At 41.6% G+C, this 24,571-nt stretch overlaps 2 protein-coding genes across 2 annotated transcripts; both read right to left on the bottom strand.

The window, feature by feature from the left end:
- Positions 1 to 6,353: 6,353 nt before the first annotated feature.
- LOC128128017 (uncharacterized) lies at positions 6,354 to 7,038 on the bottom strand. The gene is made up of 2 exons (XM_052766778.1): positions 6,671 to 7,038; positions 6,354 to 6,576 (listed from the first exon to the last, which is right to left on the bottom strand). The coding sequence occupies exons 1-2, from the start codon at positions 7,036 to 7,038 to the stop codon at positions 6,354 to 6,356; spliced, it is 591 nt and encodes a 196-aa protein (XP_052622738.1).
- Positions 7,039 to 15,076: 8,038 nt separating this feature from the next.
- LOC111913693 (uncharacterized) lies at positions 15,077 to 15,784 on the bottom strand. The gene has a single exon (XM_023909408.2). The coding sequence runs from the start codon at positions 15,782 to 15,784 to the stop codon at positions 15,077 to 15,079; it is 708 nt and encodes a 235-aa protein (XP_023765176.2).
- Between the last annotated feature and the right edge of the window lie 8,787 nt (positions 15,785 to 24,571).

Below are 24,571 nucleotides of genomic sequence, written 5' to 3'. Positions count from 1 at the left end.
TCATATGCAGACCTTAGAGGATGTGGTTTAGACAGGAAAAGCACCACTGGAGGCTGCCAATTCCTAGATGGGAAGTTGGTTAGCTGGCAATCAAAGAAATAGACATGTGTTTCTCTGTCTACAGCCGAAGCAGAGTACATCGCTGTCACACCCCGAAAACCGAAGGCGGAAACATTTCCGGGGTTGACTCCACGTTGAGTATCAAATCCAATGTACATAGTAAGTAAAGTAAAGCAACCATTACATTACATAATAAAGTTTTACAGTTATTCCAAAAGTAAAGTTTGTACAGTTGTGATATATAGTATATATATAAACAAAATGAACGAGCCTTGCACGCACACGATCCTGAACCAAGTAAGTCTTCGGGTATCTGTACTATCGTTGACCTGAGAACACAAGCGGTTTAAAAATCAGCATAACGCTGGTGAGTTCATAAGCAGTTTCGTGAAAATGTTTATGTCTCCTTTCTGTTTCTGAAAATGTAACACATGCCAAGAAAATCCCATATTTTCTTAAAAGTTGGTTGTTGTTTCATAAAAGAAATGTATGGTTTAGTTATCCAATTCATTGTTTTATGTCTTTAATGTATCAGTGTATTCCCAGGAAAGTCCCATACTTTCCTGAAGGGTAGTTATTGTAAAAGATGTAATGTTATTCAGCTGGTTACTCTTTTCTGATTATGTGTATGTTACCCAGGAATGCCCCATGCTTTCCTGTATGTTGGTTTTCAATGTAAAAGATGTATTCTATTAAACCTGGTTATGTACAAGATTTCCCAGGAAGGTCGCATACCTTCCTGAATGTTGGTCATCATTTGTAAAAGATGTAAAAGATGTAAAAGATGTAAACCGAATCCTGGTTATCTGTAAAATTGTAGTATGTGGTTCATTATTACTATAAGTAAATCTCTGTTATCCTAGTTGCGAGTTCCATAACCATACTAAAAATTGAACCTGTGGCAATAAGTAGTCCACAACCTTGTGGCAATAAGTAGTCCACAATCCTTATGACTTTCGTCACCCTTGAACCATTTCGGTTCAGCTGTAGCTAGCAGCCAGGTGTGGGGTAGTAAGCCCCGTATAGATCTATACACTCAAGTCACGCTCTCTAAATACCAGAGATTCTGGTTATGGGTGTAGTCCTCCACTCGTGTATCAGTATTAAAAGCATATGGAATGTGAAACACACACACATGAAAATAAGTTTTGAGTACAAGAAAACCCTTGTACTTTGCTTGTGTTCCCCCCTGAAAACAGTGAAAAACAGTGAAAAAAGTAGGGGTATGAACTCAGGGGACTCGGAAATGTGTCGGTTTTGGATACTAGACGTTGGTTCGGGGTTTGATTACTCGCGATGTCCCTATGTAAAATGCAATAATGTCCATATATATACAATTAGGGATACATTCACTAATCATATGGGACATCACACTCCAATGAGGTTAAACACCTCAAAACGAGCGTTTGGAGTGACCCGGGTGACATCTTCGGACATGTAATGGCACTAGGGACTTGGGACTTGAGTTTACTCTCCAAAAGTAAACATTTAAAAGAGTTTACAACCATTGAACACACACCTACATGAGTTTACGGCCGTAAACTCAAGTGGGTGTGGTTTTGGGTGTTTAAATGGCTTAAATGGACATGGGGATTGTTGGAATGGATTTCTAAAATGCCTTGGAATTAATTGAATGAAATTACAACACTTAAAAGGGAGTTTACGGCCACCCCATAAGAGTTTATGGCCGTAAACTCACCTATGGCCTAGGAAAACTGATTTGAGCTTCATAGGACAATCACATGTGATTCTAACTAATTTTCCAAGCCTTGTTATGAATTTAGAACATCATTTAACACATTTATTGGAGTTTACGGCCTAGAGGTATGTTCTAAGGCCGTAAACTCTCCTTTAGCCATGAAAAAGATAGTTTTTGATGCTTAAAACAATCACATGTGATTCTAGAAATTTATACAAGTCATTTGAGTGTATTTGATGCATCATTAACATGGTTTTATGAGTTTACGGCCAAGGGTATGCTCCTAGGCCGTAAACTCTTGTAAATGATACTTTTGATATGTTTCAAACCCTTAAACTATTTTTAGATGCATCTAGATTTTACCACAAGGCCATTGGTTGAGTTTCAAGGCATTTGGACATGTTTAAAGGCACTAAATCCCCCTTTTAAGTGGAGTTTACGGCCCAAGAATATGACTTGGCCGTAAACTCACTTTTGTCCCCCATAAATCATGTTTAAGGTGTTCCAAGTCTAGTTTAGCAAGCCTTAAGGTCATATCTAAGTCCCAACTATGATTTGGAAGGGTTATTTGGCTCAAAAACCCCATAAATATGAGTTTACGGCCCAAGCTTATGCCTTGGCCGTAAACTCCTTCAAATGGCTCAAAATTAATGTTTCAAATGTTATAAGTCCTTTCCATTAAGTCATTAAGCCATATCTATTGTCCAACATTGCTTAGGAGGGGTTTTAGGGCTTTTAAAAACCCCATTGGTAGGAGTTTACGGCCCAAGCTAGTTCCTTGGCCGTAAACTCATGTTCTTGGTCTCAAATCACAAATTAAACACAAAAATGAAGGCTAAAGAGGTTGAATAACAAGTTAGGGGTGTTACCTCTTTGATTTCAAGCCTTAATTCTTTGTTTTGGACCTTGATTTTGGGTTGAGGAGAGAGGTTGTGAAACTTTAGTGAGAAATTGGCCAAAGGCTTCAAATGGAGTCTTAAACATGTTTATATAGTGTTTAAGTTTTGGACACGGAGGAATTCTACCCGATACCGGCGTTAGACGAGGCTTTTGGTCGTACCCGATTGAGTTACCGTAACCCGATACGGTAATTTCTAGAAATATTCCGATCACTAAAGTTGGGTGTTAAACTGATTTCTAGATGTATTAAGACACCCATTAAGTCATTTTAAATGTGTACTAATAAGTGACTTACTTATACGGAAGATTGGAAATCGAATTTGGAATGATGATTGGTTTCGCGAATTGGACTATGAAAGAGTTACAATAATTGATACAAAAATTTCGGGTTGTTACAATCGCAAGTCCCTCCTGTACATCTCAAGTGATTTGGATCCAAAGCTAGCTCCGTGACTATGGACTCAAAATGAAAAAGATCCCACTATATTGCGATTCAGAAAGTGCAATTAGGATCTGTCATAACCCAGTGCAACACTCCAAGACCAAGCATATAGCACTGAGGTATCACTTTATAAAGGATCATGTGGAAGATGGAAACGTCGAAGTTCACTTTGTTCGAACCACTGATCAACTGGCTGATATCTTCACCAAAGCTCTTCCTGAAGCAAGTTTCAATAAAATTCTACAAGGGCTTGGTATGATGGAATCGGAGTCAGTACCAAAAAATACCTCTCAAAACTAACAGTTGGAAGCGAAATGAACCGAACGTTCGGGTTCGGTTCACGTGTGTGCCGAAATGTACCGAGCGCTCGGGTTCGGTCCTCTTCACTTATCTTCGCTTATCACTCAAAGGTAGTTTCTTTGGTTTTTAACCTTTTGTATCCTTTTCTCAATTTCATCTCTCTTATTTTCAAAGTCCTTTTCTTTTTCAAATTCATTTTTTTTGCAACCGAAATAGACCGAACGCTCGGGTTCGGTTCCAAATTTTTTTTTGTGTCAATTTTTTTTCTTTTATTTTTCTTTCTTTATATCAAAAATTCCAAATTTTGTTTATTTATTGTTTTCAAAATCCAAAACTCCAAAAACATTTTTTTTTATTTATGTTCGTAATTTTTTTTTTTGTGGATATTTGTGGGGAAATCCTTTTATTAGTTAGGTGTCCCTAGAAGCATGCCGCTGTATATGTCCAAAGCCTCACCTGATTCTGAATAATCGCCTTACTGACTTGGTATATACAAACCTTGTCTTCCCAATCAGGCTTTTATATTTATTCTAATCATGAGCTACCTTACTCTCTTCTCACATCAGATAAGAGTTTTCTGCTTGGTCCTTATTTTAACAGCAGAGGTACTTTGGTCTCTTTACACCATCTAATTATTTTTCTCCATCATATTTCGATCTCATAGAAGTAACCCTTGAGACTCTCAGAAATTACCACTGAGGTTTATGGTCACACAATTTCTGTGTTCATGATCTTAGCTTCGTGCCACTACGTGCTAAGTGAAACCCACAATTCAATACCTACTATGTATTGACGGTGAACAATCAACTTTGCTCTAGCTTTCACTAACGAATTGACGAACTTATCCATGGGGACGTAACGTGAAATCTCTAATTTCTTTTTGTGTGATTCCTATGATATTGTTAAATCCCATAACATTTCTTCCCTTGAAATCCAGTTTTTTTTTTTTATTTCACATACCGTATTTTACACTGCCACTTAAATTTCATTCAAACCTGCTTGTTCAACAGACTACATTGGTCTCACAAGCACTTCAGTCGAGTTCTATCTTATGTCAAGATCAGAAATTCTGAACTGAAGCGACAGCCACCCAAATTAGCCTGATTAAAAGATGCCTTCCAATACTTTTCAATAAGTATCTGATCGTAATTCAACGGGAAACCAAACAAACACTTTAAGGTCTCTCTTGACTTTGAAGGACGTGATTCGTGCGCGGGATCCACAGTTTCGTGTCTTTACTGACATCACAAATTCCCAGATATGTGTTGCTTTATTTCTTTATCTTTTACACACTGAGCACGAAAATCTTTTTGATTTTCCAAAATTCTAGTTACATTCTTTACAAGCAATTTTTGTCTTTATACAAGAATTGTGGCTCATACTGTTACACGTGGTCATTCTGCTTTAAGATGACGTTCAGTCTAAAGGGATAAGATGCTGACTCAGCCGGGAGTCCAATCGCTTTGATTTTCAAACGACGCTTGAAGGACAGGCGTGCGAAGTGGAACCGTTTTTTTTCAAACGGCGCCTGATGGGAAGGCATGTGAATCGGGACAATTATTCTCTTTCTTGCGTAATCATCGGGGCTACCAACTGTCACACATCAATCACCTACGAAAACCCTTCGTATTTCCCTTGAAGATTTGGGGACAAATTTTTCTCTCTCTTCTCACCACGGTATTAAAGGTAACCTCGACAATTATTTACCTCTTTACTGCACCCAAAATTCAGAGAGCAAGAAAAGATTTGAGTATTCTACTGTTCATCATCTCTCCCAACCTCTTCACTTCAATGGCGGACTCATCTTCTGTTCATGCCACTTCCGACATCCTGCCAATTTGTCCTCAACAGAGTCTGATCATCGATCTCACTGCACATGCTTATGATGCCTTCATGTTCCCGATCATCGAATGCCTCAAATATTCACCGCTTGCTGCCACTCTCACCAAAGTTGAAGCTGTTCCAATGGAATGTTTATCACAAATCTTCGCCACAGCTCATTATGATAAGTCTGTCGATAGAATCTTCTTCGACATTCTTGATCACAAGGCATCCATCTCAAAGCAACGATTATGTTCGCTTTTAGGGCTTGAACCCGATTCATATAGGGTTAATCCTGAATCCATTCCAGTGGGTCAGTTGTTTTCAATGCTTTATCACATGGGATACACTGAGGTCATGACGACGGTCCCCAAGTTCAAGAAATCGTGCTTGCCTCCTCAGTGGAACGAGTTCTTCACAGTATTATTCAAGGGGTTATCGGAACGCAGTGCCGGTTCTGACGGAACGATTCGTCTCTTCCTAACGATTCTTTATGGGGTATATCACGGTATCAAGCTTGACTATGGTTCCGTGTTATGGCAGCAATTGATTCAGAGCCTTGCCTCTACATCTCGACACTCAGAGATCTCCTACGCTCGATTCTGGATGTTGATCACCAAATGGGTGATGGACAAGTATCTCGTTCCCATCGTTGCTGGTTCTCCACTCTCTTCGATAGGTACTTTTCATACTACGAAGACTATTGTCTCTGATGCATCTAAGTTCCAGTTTGTTGGCTCAATCCCTGAGTCGATGTTTGGAGACGTTCCAAGTGACAGCCGTATCATCAGAACCTACAAGGAGTTTCGTCGCTCTGGCCCTAGAGAGATCACTCCTGATATGATCAAATCCATTCACGATGCTGATAGGCCTGCTCCGAGGGGAAAGAAAACTGAAAAGGGGAAAGAAAAGAAGGTTGCCAAGGGAGCAAAAGGCCCTTCTCCGAAGAAACGCAAACCCACCAAGGTTGCTCAATCTCCTCCTCTGAAGAAGAGGAAAACCCAACCCAGGTGAAAGCTGATACTCGCTTCCTCCTCAAGCGAATCTGAGGAAGAAAGTTCTGACTCTGAAGAGTCCCTCCGTGGTAACACTCCTCCACGATCGCCTACCCCAGAGGTACATGTGTCTAGTTCACCGGTTTCCTCTCCACCGATATCCATTTCTATTTCCATTTCCCCCATAACCTCCACCACTCAAATACCACCAACCTGTTTCCTCTCCATCGAATGTTCCCTCAATCTCCATGATCCATGTTGATGACAAAACGGGATCAATTTCTCCGTTAAAAATGGGTGGCTTGCAGTTCATGAACGTCTTGTAACTACAACCCCGCTGATCGTGGTTGCCATGATGCCTTGTGGGTTGTGCAATACTTGGTTCACGACTTATATTTGGTGTACTGTACTCGTAGTCCTCTTCACCTCCACCCAAGTTACCTTCATACTCACCCATTATTGCTTCTCGTGCCTGAGCAAACTACATCTGGTAAGGTGTCTCGAATTGCTCGAGCAATCTCATCAGCCAACTCCTCTCTAGTGATCGTGTTTGCCGCACGACCCCTTCCACGACCTCGACCTCGACCGCGATCGCGGTGGGATCCAGAGCTACCATGGGCCGATTGTACAGGTATCGGTGCTGTAACAGCACCTCGGGCTCTTCCTCTACCCCTACCTCTTCCTTGGTCCCATCCACGACTAGCGTTCGGGTTCAGTGGGGTTTCTGGAACATCTCCTGGTGCTCTAACATAAGCTCCAATTGGGATGCGCTCTTCCTCCGGAGTGACCCTAGTGAACCTCCCAGATCTTCGTGAAGACATATCAACTACATATTTATGTTTATAACACAATAAGTATAACAAACATCAATTTTATTCCAAATTATTAAAACTTCAAAAATAGACATACATCTTGTTCACATCAAGTCACTCAAGCCAACAACCAAGAGAAATAAAATAAAAAAAAGGATAAATCATTTCACTCCTACTTTCTAATTTTTAAAAACGATGTCATCATATTTCAATATTCTCTTTCCCTCCTTCAAGTACTTCCTTATCTTTTTAGCTTTTTGATCTCCGGGACCACTTTGAATGACCAACACCTCGGCCTGAGGTGGTTCTCTTCCAACCACCTTATCTAGGAATCCGTAAGTCGTGGCCTTGGCTTGTTTTGCCCAAGCTACAAACCCTTCCCACAACTTAGTGATAGTCGGTTTCCTTAGCTCTAACACCTCCTGTTCCAACCTGCGTATCTTGCGTTTACTTTTCTCAGCAGCATCAACCCTTATTTGGTTCTCCTGTACGAGCCTTGACCTATGTTCATCTATCTCTTCAATCGTTCTTTTCAAACTGTGAATCTCGAGCTGTGCCTGTGGCATTTCATCTTTATAAAGTCGCTCCCAATAGGTACCAGGACTAGTTGGCGTGTACTCCACATAAGGCATATGGAACGTTTCGTATCTTTGCTCCGCATGGTACTCCACGTGATTTCCCTTGGGTTCCTCCTCGGGGTCTTCTTCGGGCTCCTCCTTAGGATCTTCTTCGGGCTCCTCCTCAGGATCTTCTTCGGGCTCCACCTCGGATTCCACATCCTCGTCTTCTTCATCCCGTTCAGAGAGGCTGAGTGGGGTCGTTGGTTCCAGATTGCCTTCCGAGTCAGAGAGCTCTAACTCGGCCTTCAACTTCTCGTGGGGAAGTAACCTACTAGTACCCTAAACTGACACCCCACCATCGACGATTGCCTTTCCATGATCCATAGTACCTACAAACGAGACGCATTCCAGATTAGGCGATGTACCGCTCCTCCCGTTTAAGCTTAGGCGTTTAAACAACGACTAATCTGCTTAAACCTGGCACTGATACCAACTTGTAACACCCCAAATTTCAAATATAAATATAACTTAACATAGTCCCAAAACTTCCAAAAATCAAGATTCAAATACTAAAGTAATTATTAATAATAATAGCGGAAGCAATTAGAAATTTAATTAAACACTTGGTGCGCCACGTCTTTTTCAAAACATGTCGCCTTCTTCAAGTCTGAACCTTATCCTTTCCATTCCCGCTGCCACTTGCTACGTTATTTCCTGGGTTGCATGCATTTAAAGATTCTAATGGGTAAGCCTAGGGCCTAGTGAGTTCGTGGTTTTCATGCATATTGACGTCAATAAAATAAAAATAATGCAACAATTTATCAATATAAATCTTTTCGTTTCTTCCACCCTTGATGACACATTAGGGAACTACTGTCATTTCCAGGGAAGGAGTCCCTCCGCCGGGCACAACAAATATGCTTACGGCTAGATAAACAGAGCGTAAGCTCTCCGCCGCGTACTAACACCATGTACGACGACTAATAATAAGACCGTGTAAATAGACCTGTTCCCTATATGTCACCCACCATTTTCACCCTTTTATATGAAATAATTCACAAAATTTTCACACAAATAATCATAGCAATAACAACAATAACATATAATTGCAAATAATTTAGAATCAACTTTTCATGCAAGCAACCATAAAATTCACACGAGACTCACCTTGTTGGCGGTTAGGTCTTAACCAAAGCTTGTCACGCTACACGCACCCTACATTCCACCAATAATTTTTTCTAAGGCAACATTCCTAGAAAAACATCCTATGTGTGCTCATTTTGGTTCCGATATTCACATATCTTGTTCGACCCACCAATAATTATTTACTAACATATTTACGACATTTGTAAAATCTTACTTAAATATATGCCAACATTGCATAAATCGGATATCTAAACGTATGATGTCATATTTAATTTAATTTGCTAAACTAATAGAATTCCACTCTCAGAAGAACTTATAAAATAAATAGATACATAATTAAGTGAATAAAAATAAATAAATAAATAAACCTTCACAGCGTCCAAAAATACGACCATGTGAAGTTGCCGTATTTAACTTTTGAATAAGACCCCAGCTCATAAAAAAAATACTTCAGGGACTAAAATTAAAGTTTCATGAACTTAACTTTTCTTTCAACAAATGCGTGCTTATTAAGCACAAGGTTAGATTCAGCAAACCTTTCAAAAGGTAAGGATCATTTGTGTAAATATTAATATAAGCAAGTAAAAGAATACGATTCATTTTGCCCCCCCCCAAAAAAAAAACTGAAATAAAAGGAGATGCGCCCAAGGATTGATCACATGACCTTGGATTCAATCACCTTCATTAACCAGTAAGCTTCTACTATATTTTGGTTTTAAAATTGTAAATAATTTATTTTAAAACACCGGAAAACAATTCCACCCACCCAAAAGAAATATACCCGGACAGTCATCTTCTTTACCCGCAAACAAATTTACCTACTGCCATTTTTGAATATAACGCATCTTCGAAAAAGTATGTAAATTAACTCTTTTAAAATTACCACAAAGCATCTCCACCTTTTGTTGACATATTCCCGTAAAAATTTAGCAATAATTCTATGACCATACGAGTTGCAGGTTTTATTTTTAAAAACTCTATTTTTAGATTTTGTCAAATTACTACTAGTGTGGGTCGAATCAAGACAACAAGTGGAACCAAAATACACCTATCATGCATGTAAATCTATCCAAACAACAATATCAAACTTAAATCACGTAACATTACCTCAATTTCATGAAACACTCCGAAAATCTTCAAGAAATTCAACACTTGATTTCTCCCTTGATTCTTCGTCTTTTTTCACAATTCCAGTGGGGTTTCCACTTGATTTTTCATGCTATATATAATGCCTAAGTCTATAACCGGCGAAACCCTTTCATTTCCTCATATTTAACTAGCCTAATCAAGGTGACGGTTTTGATCATTAAGCCTCATAATTTGTATATAATTAACCCATTAATTGTGAACTAATCCTCTTTCTTTTAGATTGATATAATCAGATTATATATATTACATATATATATTTTTTTTGTGAGTTATTACAAACTTCCCCCCTTAATTAGAAAATTCCGTCCTCGGAATTTGAATTAATCAAATAAATGAGGGTATTTAGCCTTCATATCTCGCTCGGTCTCCCATGTTGCATCCGAACCTTTATGATACTTCCACTGAACTTTCACCAGTGGTATCTCCATATTCCTTAACTTTCTAACCTTTCGATCTATAATCGCAACGGGTTCTTCTGTATATCGTAGCTTCTCATCAACCTTAATTTCTTCAAGTGGCACTTCCATGGCGGCTTCCGCTAGACACTTCTTTAGATTAGAGACATGGAACGTGCTATGAATGCCCTGCATCTCCCTTGTTAACTCCAAACGATATGCTACTTCTCCAACTCGTTCCTTTATTAAAAAGGGTCCAACCTAAAGAGGACTTAACTTCCCCCGCTTACCAAAACGAACAACGCCCTTCCATGGGGACACCTTTAACATAACTTTATCACTGACCTGAAACATTATTGGCTTTCTCCGCTTATCTGTATAACTTTTCTGCCGATCCTGAGCAACCTTAATGTTATCCCTAATCACCTGGATTTTGTCGGTAGTTTGCTGAACAAGTTCAGGTCCAGCCAACTATTTCTCCCCCACCTCATTCCAACATAATGAAGTTCTACATTTCCTGCAATATAGAGCCTCATATGGTGCGACTTTTATACTTGCATGATAGCTATTGTTGTAGGAAAACTCTATTAACGGCAAATGAGTTTCCCACGACCCTCCAAAATCAATAACACAAGACCTTAACATGTCTTCCAAGGTCTGTATTGTCCGTTCACTTTGCCCATCTGTTTGCGGGTGGTATGCCGTGCTCAATTTTACTCGAGTACCTATTTCTCGTTGGAAGCTACCCCAAAATGTCGACGTAAAACGACTATCCCGATCCGGAATAATAGATAATGGAACTCCATGCAGTTTCACTATCTCGTCAACGTATAATTTAGCTAGCCTTTCTAACGGGTACGTCTCCTTAATCAGAAGGAAGTGCGCCGATTTGGTTAATCTATCCACAACTACCCAAATCGTGTCATAACCTTTTGGTGTCCTTGGTAACTTAGTCACAAAGTCCATTGTGATGTGATCCCATTTCCACACTGGAATCTCCATTGACTGTAACTGACCGTATGGCCTTTGGTGTTCAGCCTTCACCTTCAAGCACGTCAAACACCTTTCAACAAAATGGGCTATATCCTTTTTCATACCAGGCCACCAGTAAGATTTTTGTAAGTCTTAATACATCTTGTTTGTTCCCGGATGGATTGAGTACTTTGACATGTGCGCTTCCTTGAGAAGTAAGTTACGCACTTCACCCACTCGTGGTACCCAAACCCTTCCTTGGAAACACTTCAAGCCACGACTATCCTTTTCCAATGATTGTATTACTCCCGCCATCCTTTCACTTTTCCATTTCTCTTCCTTCGAGGCCTCCTCTTGATTCTTTCTCAAATCATCTAGTAAGTTGGTGGTTATGCTAATCTTCATCATTCGAATCTTAGGTGGTTCTCTTCTTTCCTTACGACTTAGTGCATCAGCTACCACATTTGCCTTTCCCGGATGATATAATATCTCACAGTCGTAATCTTTTAATAGTTCCATCCACCGTTGTTGTCTCATGTTCAGATCTTTCTGATCGAACAAGTATTTCAAACTCTTGTGATCAGTGAAGATCTGATAGTGTCTCCAAATCTTTAAAGCGAACACTACTGCAGCCAACTCCATATCATGTGTTGGGTATTTACGCTCGTGAACCTTTAACTGTCGTGAGGCATAAGCAATCACCTTACCGTTTTGCATCAAAGCACACCCCAAACCTAATTTGGATGCATCACTATAAACAACAAAGCCATCATTGCCTTCTGGTAAAGATAATACGGGTGCACTGCTAAGCTTTTCCTTTAAGACGTTAGAGGCATTATCTTGCTCTGGCTTCCATTCGAACTTCACATTTTTCCTTGTCAGGGTAGTTAGCGGTGCAGCTATGCGCGAGAAGTCTTGTACAAACCGTCTATAGTATCCTGCCAACCCAAGAAAACTTCGAACTTCTAATGGGGTCCTTGGTGGTTCCCACTTTTCAATCGCCTCAATCTTTGCTGGGTCCACCTTGATGCCATGTTCGTTTACAACATGTCCCAAAAACTGGACTTCTCGAAGCCAAAACTCGCACTTCGAAAATTTGGCAAATAATTTTTCTTTCCTCAATAAACTAAGTGTTAGGCGCAGATGTTGCTCATGGTCTGCCTTACTTTTGGAGTATATCAATATGTCATCGATAAATACAATTACAAACTTGTCTAGGTATGGCTTGCACACCTGGTTCATCAGATCCATGAATGCAGCTGGTGCATTGGTCAAACAAAATGGCATTACTAAAAACTCGTAATGACCATACCTAGTTCGAAAGGCTGTCTTCGACACATCTTCTTCTCTGACTTTCAGCTGGTGATACCCCGACCGTAAATCGATCTTTGAAAAGTAACTTGCCCCCTGGAGTTGATCGAATAGGTCATCAATTCTCGGTAATGGATACCGGTTCTTTATAGTCACCTTGTTTAACTCCCTGTAGTCAATGCACATTCGCATTATCCCATCCTTCTTCTTGACGAATAGTACTGGTGCACCCCACGGTGAGGTACTGGGCCGAATAAAACCCTTGTCGAGCAAATCTTGCAACTGAGCCATCAACTCCTTCATTTCGGTTGGTGCTAACCGATAGGGCGCACAAGCTATCGGTGCTACTCCTGGGTTAAGATCGATTCGAAACTCCACTTTCCTATCCGGTGGCAAGCTAGTTAGGTCATCAGGGAACACATCTTGGAACTCGCGTACAACTGGTATATGTGTTATTTCAGGCTTGTCCTCCTTGGCATCGAGAACATATGCCCAATAAATTTGACACCCTTTCTTTAGATAACGAGTTGCCTTAGTCACTGATATCAAAATAGAGTCCTTAATTCACCGATCACCGTAAATCTTTACCATTCCTTTTTCTGGCACCCAAACTTGAACAATCCTATTTTCACAATCTATAATCGCTTGGTTTTTCGACAACCAATCCATCCCTATAACAATATCAAAATCACCTAGGGCTATAGGTATTAATTTTAACGGTAGCACACTACCTTCTATTTCGATAGAGCAATCATCATATTCCTCTCTTACTACTACCCAATGATCGTCAGCAGTTTCAATTTCTAAGGCATGTTCTAGAGTCTTTGCATTTCTACCCAGGTTTTTGCAAAAAGTAGAAGACACAAAAGATCTATTTGCACCAGAATCAAATAACACCCAAGCATGAATTGAGTTTACTAGGAAAGTACCTGTCACCACATCCGGGGTCTCCTGAGCCTCCTGAGTCGTCATGCGAAAAGCTCTAGCTTTTGGTCTACCCATGTCAGCCTTTTTATCCGTCGACCAATTGTGTGTTATCCTGCCTTGATTGTTGTTACCTTTACTCTGAGGACATTCCGACTTAATATGGTTAGGGGAACCACACCCGTAACATACCCTTCCTGTCTTACATTCTGTGGCTATGTGCCCTGGCTTACCACACTTGTAGCAAACTTTCCGATTCATGTTACACTCCCCCTTATGATAACGGTTACATTTCGGACATTGATTTACTCCAGAGCTTTGATCAACCTTACGTTCTTGCCCTGAAGTCTTGCCTTTCTTCGGATCATTATTTGTACCCTCCCATTTTCTTTTCCCCAAAGCCCTGTCTTCACCTTGATGATTCTTCTCACGTTCGCGACCTTCTGCAGCATCAACAGCAGACTGGAAAGTACCCGGTTTCTGAATTTGCACAAATTCACGGATAGCTGTTCTCAATCCCCAAATATAGTGTTCCACCCTTCTTTCTTCCGTAGATACGTAAAATTCGGCAAACCTAGCCTTCTCCGTGAACTTTGTGGTGTACTCCCTCACAGTCATATTCCCCTGCTCCAACCTTAAAAATTCTTCCTCCAACTGTTTAACCGCTGTACGAGGGCAAAACTTTTCTTTAAAAATTCTTAGGAACTCATCCCATGACATATTCTTGGCCGCCTCACGCCCCCTAACCTCCTTCACCATGCCCCACCAATGTATTGCCTCCCCTTTTAGCATTGTCGCAGCATAAATCACCTTGTCCTCATCCGCACACTTGCTAGTATCGAATGTTCCCTCAATCTCCATAATCCATGTTGATGACAAAATGGGATCAATTTCTCCGTTAAAAATGGGTGGCTTGCAGTTCATGAACGTCTTGTAACTACAATCCCACCGATCGTGGTTTCCATGATGCCTTGTGGGTTGTGCAATACTTGGTTCACGACTCATATTTGGTGTACTGTACTCGTAGTCCTCTTCACCTCCACCCAAGTTACCTTCATACTCACCCATTATTGCTTCTCGTGCCTGAGCAACTACATCTGGTAAGGTGTCTCGAATTGCTCGAGCAATCTCATCAGCCAACTCCTCTCTAGTGATCGTGTTTGCCGCACGACCCCTTCCACGACCTCGACCTCGACCGCGGTGGGATCCAGAGCTACCATGGGCCGATTGTACAGGTATCAGTGTTGTAACAGCACCTCGGCCTCTTCCTCTACCCCTACCTCTTCCTTGGCCCCGTCCACGACTAGCGTTCGGGTTCAGTGGGGTTTCTAGAACATCTCCTGGTGCTCTAACATAAACTCCAATTGGGATGCGCTCTTCCTTCGGAGTGACCCTAGTGAACCTCCCAGATCTTCGTGAAGACATATCAACTACATATTTATGTTTATAACACAATAAGTATAACAAACATAAATTTTATTCCAAATTATTAAAACTTCAAAAATAGACATACGTCTTGTTCACATCAAGTCACTCAAGCCAACAACCAAGAGAAATAAAAAAAAGGACAAATCATTGCACTCCTACTTTCTAATTTTTAAAAACGATGTCATCATATTTCAATATTCTCTTTCCCTCCTTCAAGTACTTCCTTATCTTTTTAGCTTTTTGATCTCCGGGACCACTTTGAATGACCAACACCTCGGCCTGAGGTGGTTCTCTTCCAACCACCTTATCTAGGAATCCGTAAGTCGTGGCCTTGGCTTGTTTTGCCCAAGCCACAAACCCTTCCCACAACTTAGTGATAGTCGGTTTCCTTAGCTCTAACACCTCCTGTTCCAACCTGCGTATCTTGCGTTTACTTTTCTCAGCAGCATCAACCCTTATTTGGTTCTCCTGTACGAGCCTTGACCTATGTTCATCTATCTCTTCAATCTTTCTTTTCAAACTGTGAATCTCGAGCTGTGCCTGTGGCATTTCATCTTTATAAAGTCGATCCCAATAGGTACTAGGACTAGTTGGCGTGTAGTCCACATAAGGCATATGGAACGTTTCGTATCTTTGCTTCGCATGGTACTCCACGTGATTTCCCTCGGGTTCCTCCTCGGGGTCTTCTTCGGGCTCCTCCTCAGGATCTTCTTCGGGCTCCTCCTCAGGATCTTCTTCGGGCTCTTCCTCAGGATCTTCTTCGGGCTCCACCTCGGATTCCACATCCTCGTCTTCTTCATCCCGTTCAGAGAGGCTGAGTGGGGTCGTTGGTTCCAGATTGCCTTCCGAGTACCTACAAACGAGACGCATTCCAGATTAGGCGATGTACCGATCCTCCCATTTAAGGTTAGGCGTTTAAATAACGACTAATCTACTTAAACCTGGCTCTGATACCAACTTGTAACACCCCAAATTTCAAATATAAATATAACTTAACATAGTCCCAAACTTCCAAAAATCAAGTTTCAAATACTAAAGTAATTATTAATAATAATAGCGGAAGCAATTAGAAATTTAATTAAACACTTGGTGCGCCACGTCTTCTTCAAAACTTGTCGCCTTCTTCAAGTCTGAACCTTATCCTTTCCACTCCTGCTGCCACTTGCTACGTTATTTCCTGGGTTGCGTGCATTTAAAGATTCTAATGGGTAAGCCTAGGGCCTAGTGAGTTCGTGGTTTTCATGCATATTGACGTCAATAAAATAAAAATAATGCAACAATTTATCAATATAAATCTTTTAGTTTCTTCCACCCTTGATGACACATTATGTCACCCACCATTTTCACCCTTTTATATGAAATAATTCACAAAATTTTCACACAAATAATCATAGCAATAACAACAATAATATATAATTGCAAATAATTTAGAATCAACTTTTCATGCAAGCAACCACAAAATTCACACAAAACTCACCTTGTTGGCGGTTAGGTCTTAACCAAATCTTGTCACGCTACATGCACCCTACATTCCACCAATAATTTTTTCTAAGGCAACATTCCTAGAAAAACATCCTATGTGTGCTCATTTTGGTTCCGATATTCACATATCTTGTTCGACCCACCAATAATTATTTACTAACATATTTACGACATTTGTAAAATCTTACTTAAATATATGCCAACATTGCATAAATCGGATATCCAAACGTATGATGTCATATTTAATTTAATTTGCTAAACTAATAGAATTCCACTCTCAGAAGAACATATAAAATAAATAGATACATAATTAAGTGAATAAAAATAAATAAATAAATAAACCTTCACAGCGTCCAAAAATACGACCATGTGAAGTTGTCGTATTTAACTTTTGAATAAGACCCCAGCTCATAAAAAAAATACTTCAGGGACTAAAATTAAAGTTTCATGAACTTAACTTTTCTTTCAACAAATGCGTGCTTATTAAGCACAAGGTTAGATTCAGCAAACCTTTCAAAAGGTAAGGATCATTTGTGTAAATATTAATATAAGAAAGTAAAAGAATACGATTCATTTTGCACAAAAAAAAACTGAAATAAAAGGAGACGTGCCCAAGGATTGATCACACGACCTTGGGTTTAATCACCTTCATTAACCAGTAAGCTTCTACTATATTTTGGTTTTAAAATTGTAAATAATTTATTTTAAAACACCGGAAAACAATTCCACCCACCCAAAAGAAATATACCCGGACAGTCATCTTCTTTACCCGCAAACAAATTTACCTACTGCCATTTTTGAATATAACGCATCTTCGAAAAAGTATGTAAATTAATTCTTTTAAAATTACCACAAAGCATCTCCACCTTTTGTTGACATATTCCCGTAAAAATTTTGCAATAATTCTATGACCATACGAGTTGCAGGTTTTATTTTTAAAAACTCTATTTTTAGATTTTGTCAAATTACTACTAGTGTGGGTTGAATCAAGACAACAAGTGGAACCAAAATACACCTATCATGCATGTAAATCTATCCAAACAACAATATCAAACTTAAATCACGTTACATTACCTCAATTTCAAGAAACACTCCGAAAATCTTCAAGAAATTCAACACCCGATTTCTCCCTTGATTCTTCATCTTTTTTCACAATTCCAGTGGGGTTTCCAATTGATTTTTCATGCTATATATAATGCCTAACTCTATAACCAGCGAAACCCTTTCATTTGCTCGTATTTAACTAGCCTAATCAAGGTGACGGTTTTGATCATTAAGCCTCATAATTTGTATATAATTAACCCATTAATTGTGAACTAATCCTCTTTCTTTTAGATTGATATAATCAGATTATATATATTACATATATATTTTTTTGTGAGTTATTAGAACTACTGAGCCTCCACCCTCACCTCCCCCCTCATCTCCTGCTCACTCCGCAGAGAATGAAGAACCATTTCTTGGTGGGGAGAACATGACATTTGATTCGGTCTATTACAGTCCGTATTGGGTGCAGAGTGACGATGATGATGATGCTCCTGTTACCAAGAAGCATCTCAAGGAGCTTCACGAGAAGATTGATTCTCTCATTGCTTCCTCCTCTTCTTCATCACAATCTACCATCTCCGAGGCTGCTATTCAGGGGATTGTTGATGCTTTCACTAAGGCTCATGAAGCCTCCATCAGCTCAGCCACTGCCTCTATTGATGCCTCCACCAAGGCATGTGCTGCTGCGACTGTAAAAGTCGAAAAACTATTTGCTGATGCTTCTTCTCTTTTTCAGTCTTTACAGGAAACTGCCGATGCCAATAAAACGAAGCTTGACCCCATTATCAACAAGCTGGCTACCTCCGTTGTCTCAGAACTGCAGTCCTTCGCCACTCTTCGTCAAACTCTCACCGACGACAACTCATCGTTTAATGCGACCATTGAGGAGCGCCTAACTAAGCTACATGAAGATCTAGCTGCCGAGAACTCTCTCATGGACGCTCTCGCTCGAAAGACCACTGCTCTCAAGGTCAAGAATCTTCAACTCTCCAATTCTCAAAAGGAGATTGAATCTCTTCGATCTGAAAGAGAAGTGATTTCATCATGTGTTTCGGATGTCCACGCAGCCCTTTCAAACATCCTGGAAGCACATGATCCAATACTGAATTACTCAGTGAGGCGTGATCTCGCAGAAAAGCTTGCTCCTGCCCTTTCTCTCCTGAGCAAAATTGAAGGGCTCCTTGATTTCGTGTCCATTCCGAAACAAGGGGGAGAGGATGTATCTCAACCGCCTCCCACTTCTACAACAACAAAAACAACCGAACCTCCTTCAACAGGTCAAGCCTCAGGTTCGGGTGTCAAAGAAAAAGGGAAGCAAATTGCTGAAGATAGTGACGACGACAAAGAGACGATTGCAGATCTCTTGAAAAAGCAAGGTCGCGATAAGGATGCTGATATGAGCGCTCGGGTTGCCAGAGAGGCTGAGGCAGCTGAAAGAAATATTAAAGAGGCTCATGACCTTCTTGAGAGTAGGAAAAACCTTTTTCCTCCGTGGACTCTTGAGAAGCTTTTGAAGGAAGCGATTGAGACTCCAAGCATTTTGTGGCTCGAACTGATGATTTCACTGGATCGCATCAACTCTGTCGATTCTCAGTTCGACATGCCACTGAGCCGAAAGACCTTCATCTTCCATGCATTTGACAACGTTGCAGATATCCCTCATCCTCATCCAAAGGTTGATAGGGATCTGGTAGCGTTCTATCTGAGGGCTGCCCAACCACAATATCAAACTTGGAGCGCTCAGAAGATTGTTAACGTTCGGGTCCTCAAGCCGTTTCGAGAAGGGAACTTCACGAACATTCGGTTCAAGGTGCTGAAGGGTTCTGCTAAGACCGAACATGCCATTTCTCTTGATGATCTTCCCAATTTGAATCCACATGATTGGATAATTTTGCACAACATCCTTCTTACAAGTGAAGCGGAGTATGGTCCGATAATTGATCACTTCAAGAGGATGCTTGTTTGCTACATCATGGAAGTTGCCAAGATGGATCAGGAGATCGCTAGCATTTTCATGAAAAAGCCCACTATTTCTCTTGTTGGCTCTGCAAGTGATCTGAACATGATACTGATGGGAAAGATTGACCCGAAAAGTAATTCTATCATGTTTACTAGAAACGAAGGCCAAAAATGCATGTTCACTTTGGCAGATAAACATCTCTACACCACTGCATGCCTGGAACATGTTTTAGGAATCCTTGATCGTTGCAAGCAAAACTCAGCAGACGGCAAGAAGTACTTCGATGACATGATTCAGTGGTACATTCGCTTCAGACAGACAGTCCTCTCTCTTATCCCTCGTCTATTTGAAACCACTAAGAAGGTCCCTGCAGCTGGACCCAGCAAGAAGAAGTGATAGTCTCGCTCCAATTGACGCAAAGGGGGAGATTGTTAGGTCCAGAAGGTGTTGCGTCTTGCGCTCGATAGTTAGTCCAGTTTAGTCTCCGGTATGGGCCTGTCCATCCGTGAGTTATTTTGTAGGGTTTTATATATAGATGCTTGCATGCATCCTAGAACGAAAGATTTGATAGATAATTTAATAGCGTTCATTGTTCTAATCTTTTGTAACCCTAAAATCCTCTTCATCGGAAGTTCATCATCGAGCTTTGCTGAGGATTGAATCAATTGAATCATTCGACGTATTCAGATTCATTCTTGTGCTTTATCTTACTGTTCTCCGTTTTTTTGATTTACCTGTTATAAGATCTAATCGATCAAAGAGTTTTATAAACTCATCTGATGTGATTAAAATAACCTTTAATCTATGAAGATCGATTAGATCTTGAACAAGTATGTAAATATAAAACTGTAAGAACGCAATAATAAGAACAAGGCAAGATGGAATCAAACGAGTCGAATAATTAAACAAAATCCTCAGAAGAGCTCGATTAAGAACATCAACTGTAGAGGATTGGTAGGTTACAAGAACGATTAAAGAAACCTGGAAATACTATCGTTAAGCTCTAAATCTTTAACCTAATATGCATGCAAGCATGAACTTATATACAATACATAAATGGCTCTCGGTTGGACAGGCCCAAACCGGAATATAAAACAGCTATATTATCGAGCCCAAAAGACGCAATCTTCAAAATAATCTTCAGCCCAACACTCTCCCCCTTTGCGTCAATTTGGAGCGAGACCTTCACTTGTTACTTGGGCCAGCAGCTGAAGCAGGTACCTTCTTCTTCACGGTGCTAAACAGACACTTGGTGATGGAGAGAATGGTCTGTCTAAACCGGATGTACCAATTGATCATGTCGTTGAAGTACTTGATGTCATCAGCCGAGTTCTCTTTACACCGTTTGATAATCAATAACACATGCTCCAAACAAGCTGTGGTGTAAAGGTGTTTGTCAGCTAAAGCGAAGAGACATTTCTGTCCTTCGGCTCTAGTGAACATAACCGAGTTGCATCTCGGGTCGATCTTGCCCATTTTCATTTGGTTGAGATCACTGGCCGATCCCACAGGAGCTATCTTCGGTTTCTTCTTGAAGACTGTGGCGACCTCCTGATCCATTAGGGCAACCTCCATGATGTAGCAGGCTAACATCCTTTTGACATGGTCTATAATGGGACCATATTCGGCTTCATTAGTCAAAAGGATATTATACAGGACAATCCAATCATGAGGATTTAGGTTCGGTAGATCCGCCAGGGAGATAAGATGAGCAGTTCTTGCAGATCCTCGAATGAGCTTGAACTTAACGTTTGTGAATCTCCCCACGGCATAAGGTTTCAGCACCCGAACGTTCACAATCTTCTGGGCGCTCCAGGTAAGGTATTGAGGACGACCAGCCGCCAGATAGAAGTCAATGAGCTCCCTTTCAAGCTCATCGTTCGGATGTGGGACTTCAAAAATGTTAGAGAAGGCGTGGAAGATGAACGCCTTTCGAGTCAGCGGCATGTCGAACTGCGAATCGACAGTGTTGTTGCAGTCGAACGAGATAACCGGCTCGAGCCATAATATGCTGGGAGTTTCTATGGCCTCTTTAATTAAACGTTCCCTAGTCCAGGCAGGGAAAAGAGTCTTTCGGCTCTCAAGGAGATCGTGGGCTTCCTTTTGCTTGCGTTCGGCTTCTTCAGCCTCTCGCGCCACACGATTGGCATCATCGTCAGCATTGCGACTGTTCTTTCGTTTCAACATGTCAGCAATGGTCTCCTTTTCTTCATCTTCATCTTCTTCCTCAGCTATGTTTTTGCCCTTGTTCTTCACACCCGAACCCGAAGCATGACCAGTCGGAGGTGGTTCGGTTGTGTGAGTAGCTTTGGAGGAAGGAGGTGGTTTCGATCCTTTCTTCTCATCTCCCCCTTGTTTTGGAATCGACACGAAACTCGGTAGGCCTTCGATTTTGCTGAAAAGGTCCATGGCCGGAGAGAGTTTTTCAGCGAGGGTACGCCTCACCGAATGGTTTAGAATGGGATCGTGTGCTTCCAGGATGTTGGATAATGCTGCGTGGACATCCGAAACACACGTTTTGATCACCTCCCTTTCGGATCGAAGAGCTTCCAATTGTTGTTCGGAGTTGGAAAGTTGCGTGCTCTTGACCTTGAGGGCGGTTGTTTTGTTCGCCAGAACGTCCATCAAAGAATTTCCAGCTGCCAGATCCTCTTGTAGTTTAGCGAGGCGGGCATCGATGGAGGCACGAAGTGCCGAGTTGTCGTCGCTTAGGTTTTGGCGAAGGGCAGCGAACGAAGTCAACTCCGTTGAGACGAACTTGGCCAACTGCTGAACAATTGGTTCCAAAGTTGTCTTAGTGGCGTCGGCGCTTTCCTGCAAAGACTTCAACAGGACAGTAGCGTCGGAGAATAGTTTATCGACTTTTTCGGTCGCAGCCTCACACGCTCTGGTGGAGGCATCAATCGCAGCAGTTGCTGAGGCCATCGAATCATGTTGAGCCCGGGAGAAGGCATCAACAATTTTCTGAAGGGCAACTTCAGAAAGAGAGGACTGCTGGTTGGAAGAGGAGGCGAGAAGTAGATCAACCTTCTCGTGAAGCTCTTTGAGATGCTTCTTTGTCACTGGAGCATCATCCTCCTCATCACTCTGAACTTGAAACGGACTATAGTAGACCAAATCAAAGTTCATGTTTTCCCCACCAAGGTAAGTATCGTCGCCATCAGAGGCATTTTCTGGAGATGGAGGGGGTGGTGAAGCTAGGGGTGTTGTGGTTGGGGTATGTTGAGTTTGAGAATTGGGTGGTGGTTGAGTGTGGGTAGGTTCGGTTGTATGTGTTGCGGTTTGTGGTGGTTCGGTTACGGGAGGGGTTTCGGTTACTGGTGGTGTTTCGGTGGCAGTTGTGAAAATGGGTGGTGGTATAGGGAAAGATGTTGGTGGAATAGTGGGGTTTATGGTGGGAATGGAAGTAGGAATAGTAGGTGGAGGTGAAGGAACTGGGGAATTATGAAGTTCCATATCTGGGGTAGGGGACCGAGGTGGTGTGTTGCCTCGTTGAGGAGATTCGTCTCCTTGAGAGCCTTCGGAATCGGAACTCTCACCCTCAGAGTTACTGGAAGAAGAGGGAATTACAAGCTTTCGCTTCTGTTGCGTCTTCCTCCTCTTCGGCTGTGGGGACTGTGCAACCTTCGGTTGTTTCCTCTTCTTGGGAGAAGGACCCTTTGGAGCTTTGGTCGCTTGCTTCCCTTTTTCAGCCTTTTTGTCCCTGTTGGTCGGTTTGTCTGCATCATGGATCGATCTGAGCATATCCTGTGTCAGTTCCCTAGGACCAGTTGGCCTAAACTCCTTGATCGTCCGAATCAACCTGCTGTCAGATGGCACGCCGCCATACATTGTCTCCGGGATGGAGCCAATGAAAAAAAATTTCGATGCATCTGAGACGATGATCTTCTTGGTATGGAACGTACTAACAGAAGACATCGATGCACCGTCAGCAGTAGGAACATCAAACTTGTCCATGGCCCATCTTGTAATTAAGATCCAGAACCGGGCCAACGACACCTCAGAGTGTCGGGATGATGAAGAGAGGCTCTGGATGAGCTGTTGCCATAGGACCCACCCATAGTCAAGGTTAATCCCGTTGTAGACCCCGTACATTATTGACAGGAAGAGACGACTTGCACCGTCAGATCCTGAGCTCCTCTCCGACAAGCCCTTGAAAAGGACTGTAAATAGTCCATTCCACTGTGGCGGCAGACAGGAGTTCTTGAATTTTGCGACAGAGGTTAGGACCTCCGTGTACCCCACGTTGTAAAACATGCTAAACAGCATCCCAACCGGAATCGTCTCCGGATGGACTCTTGTAGGATCAACGGCAAACCCCAGCATGGTGCAGAAACGTTGGTGTGAAACGGAAGTCTTGTGTTCTGCAAGCTCGAAAAATACCCGGTCGACGGCCTTGTCATAGTAAGCAGTCGCGTAGACCTGTGATAGGGCCACCATTGGCACAGATTCGATTCTTGAGAGTGCAGGAGCAAGTTGGGAGTACTTCAAACATTCTATGACCGGCGACATGTAGGAATCGTACGCCAGTGGGTTAAGATCAATAACCAGACATTGTTGTGGGCGGATGGGGAGTATCTGTGAAGTAGCATGGACGGAAGAAGATTCAGCCATTGTTGAAGAATTGGAGAAGATGATAACCAGTGAAGCTGTTTGGGAGTTTTTGCTCTTGAGAAATTTCGGAGGCAGTAAAGAGGTAAAAGGTTTTGTGGACTGCCTTTTATAGTGAGGGATTGGAGAGAGAAAAATCGTTTCATATCTTCTATGCAATGATCACGTAGGAGAGAGATTGTCAGAATCCTAGGATCACGCTACCCAACAAGCGCCGTTTCAGAAGAAAATCGCTTCAAATCCGCACGCGCCTTTAATTGCCAGAGATATGACGCTTGGATTTCGCACACGCGTCCACGTTGTCAGTAAAAGCATGGCCGTTCCATATTCACACGCGCCCCCCCCCTTTTTTTTTACCGTCGTTTGAATTTCAATCCCTTTAACTCCCGCCGAGTCAGCAACCTTTCGTCTTATCCTTTTAAACGGCATCTTTTTGAATTAAACACCCACGTGGATTGTTTTTGACCACAACTTCATAATTAACCACCGGGTAATAATACAGCCTGTAAATAATTAGCAACGGAATTTGGGAAAATCAAAGATTTTCGTGCAAAGAG

This window comes from Lactuca sativa, chromosome 8 (assembly GCF_002870075.4).
Source record: "Lactuca sativa cultivar Salinas chromosome 8, Lsat_Salinas_v11, whole genome shotgun sequence".
Classification (NCBI taxonomy): Eukaryota; Viridiplantae; Streptophyta; class Magnoliopsida; order Asterales; family Asteraceae; genus Lactuca; species Lactuca sativa.
This window is presented reverse-complemented; position numbering and strand designations above follow the sequence as displayed.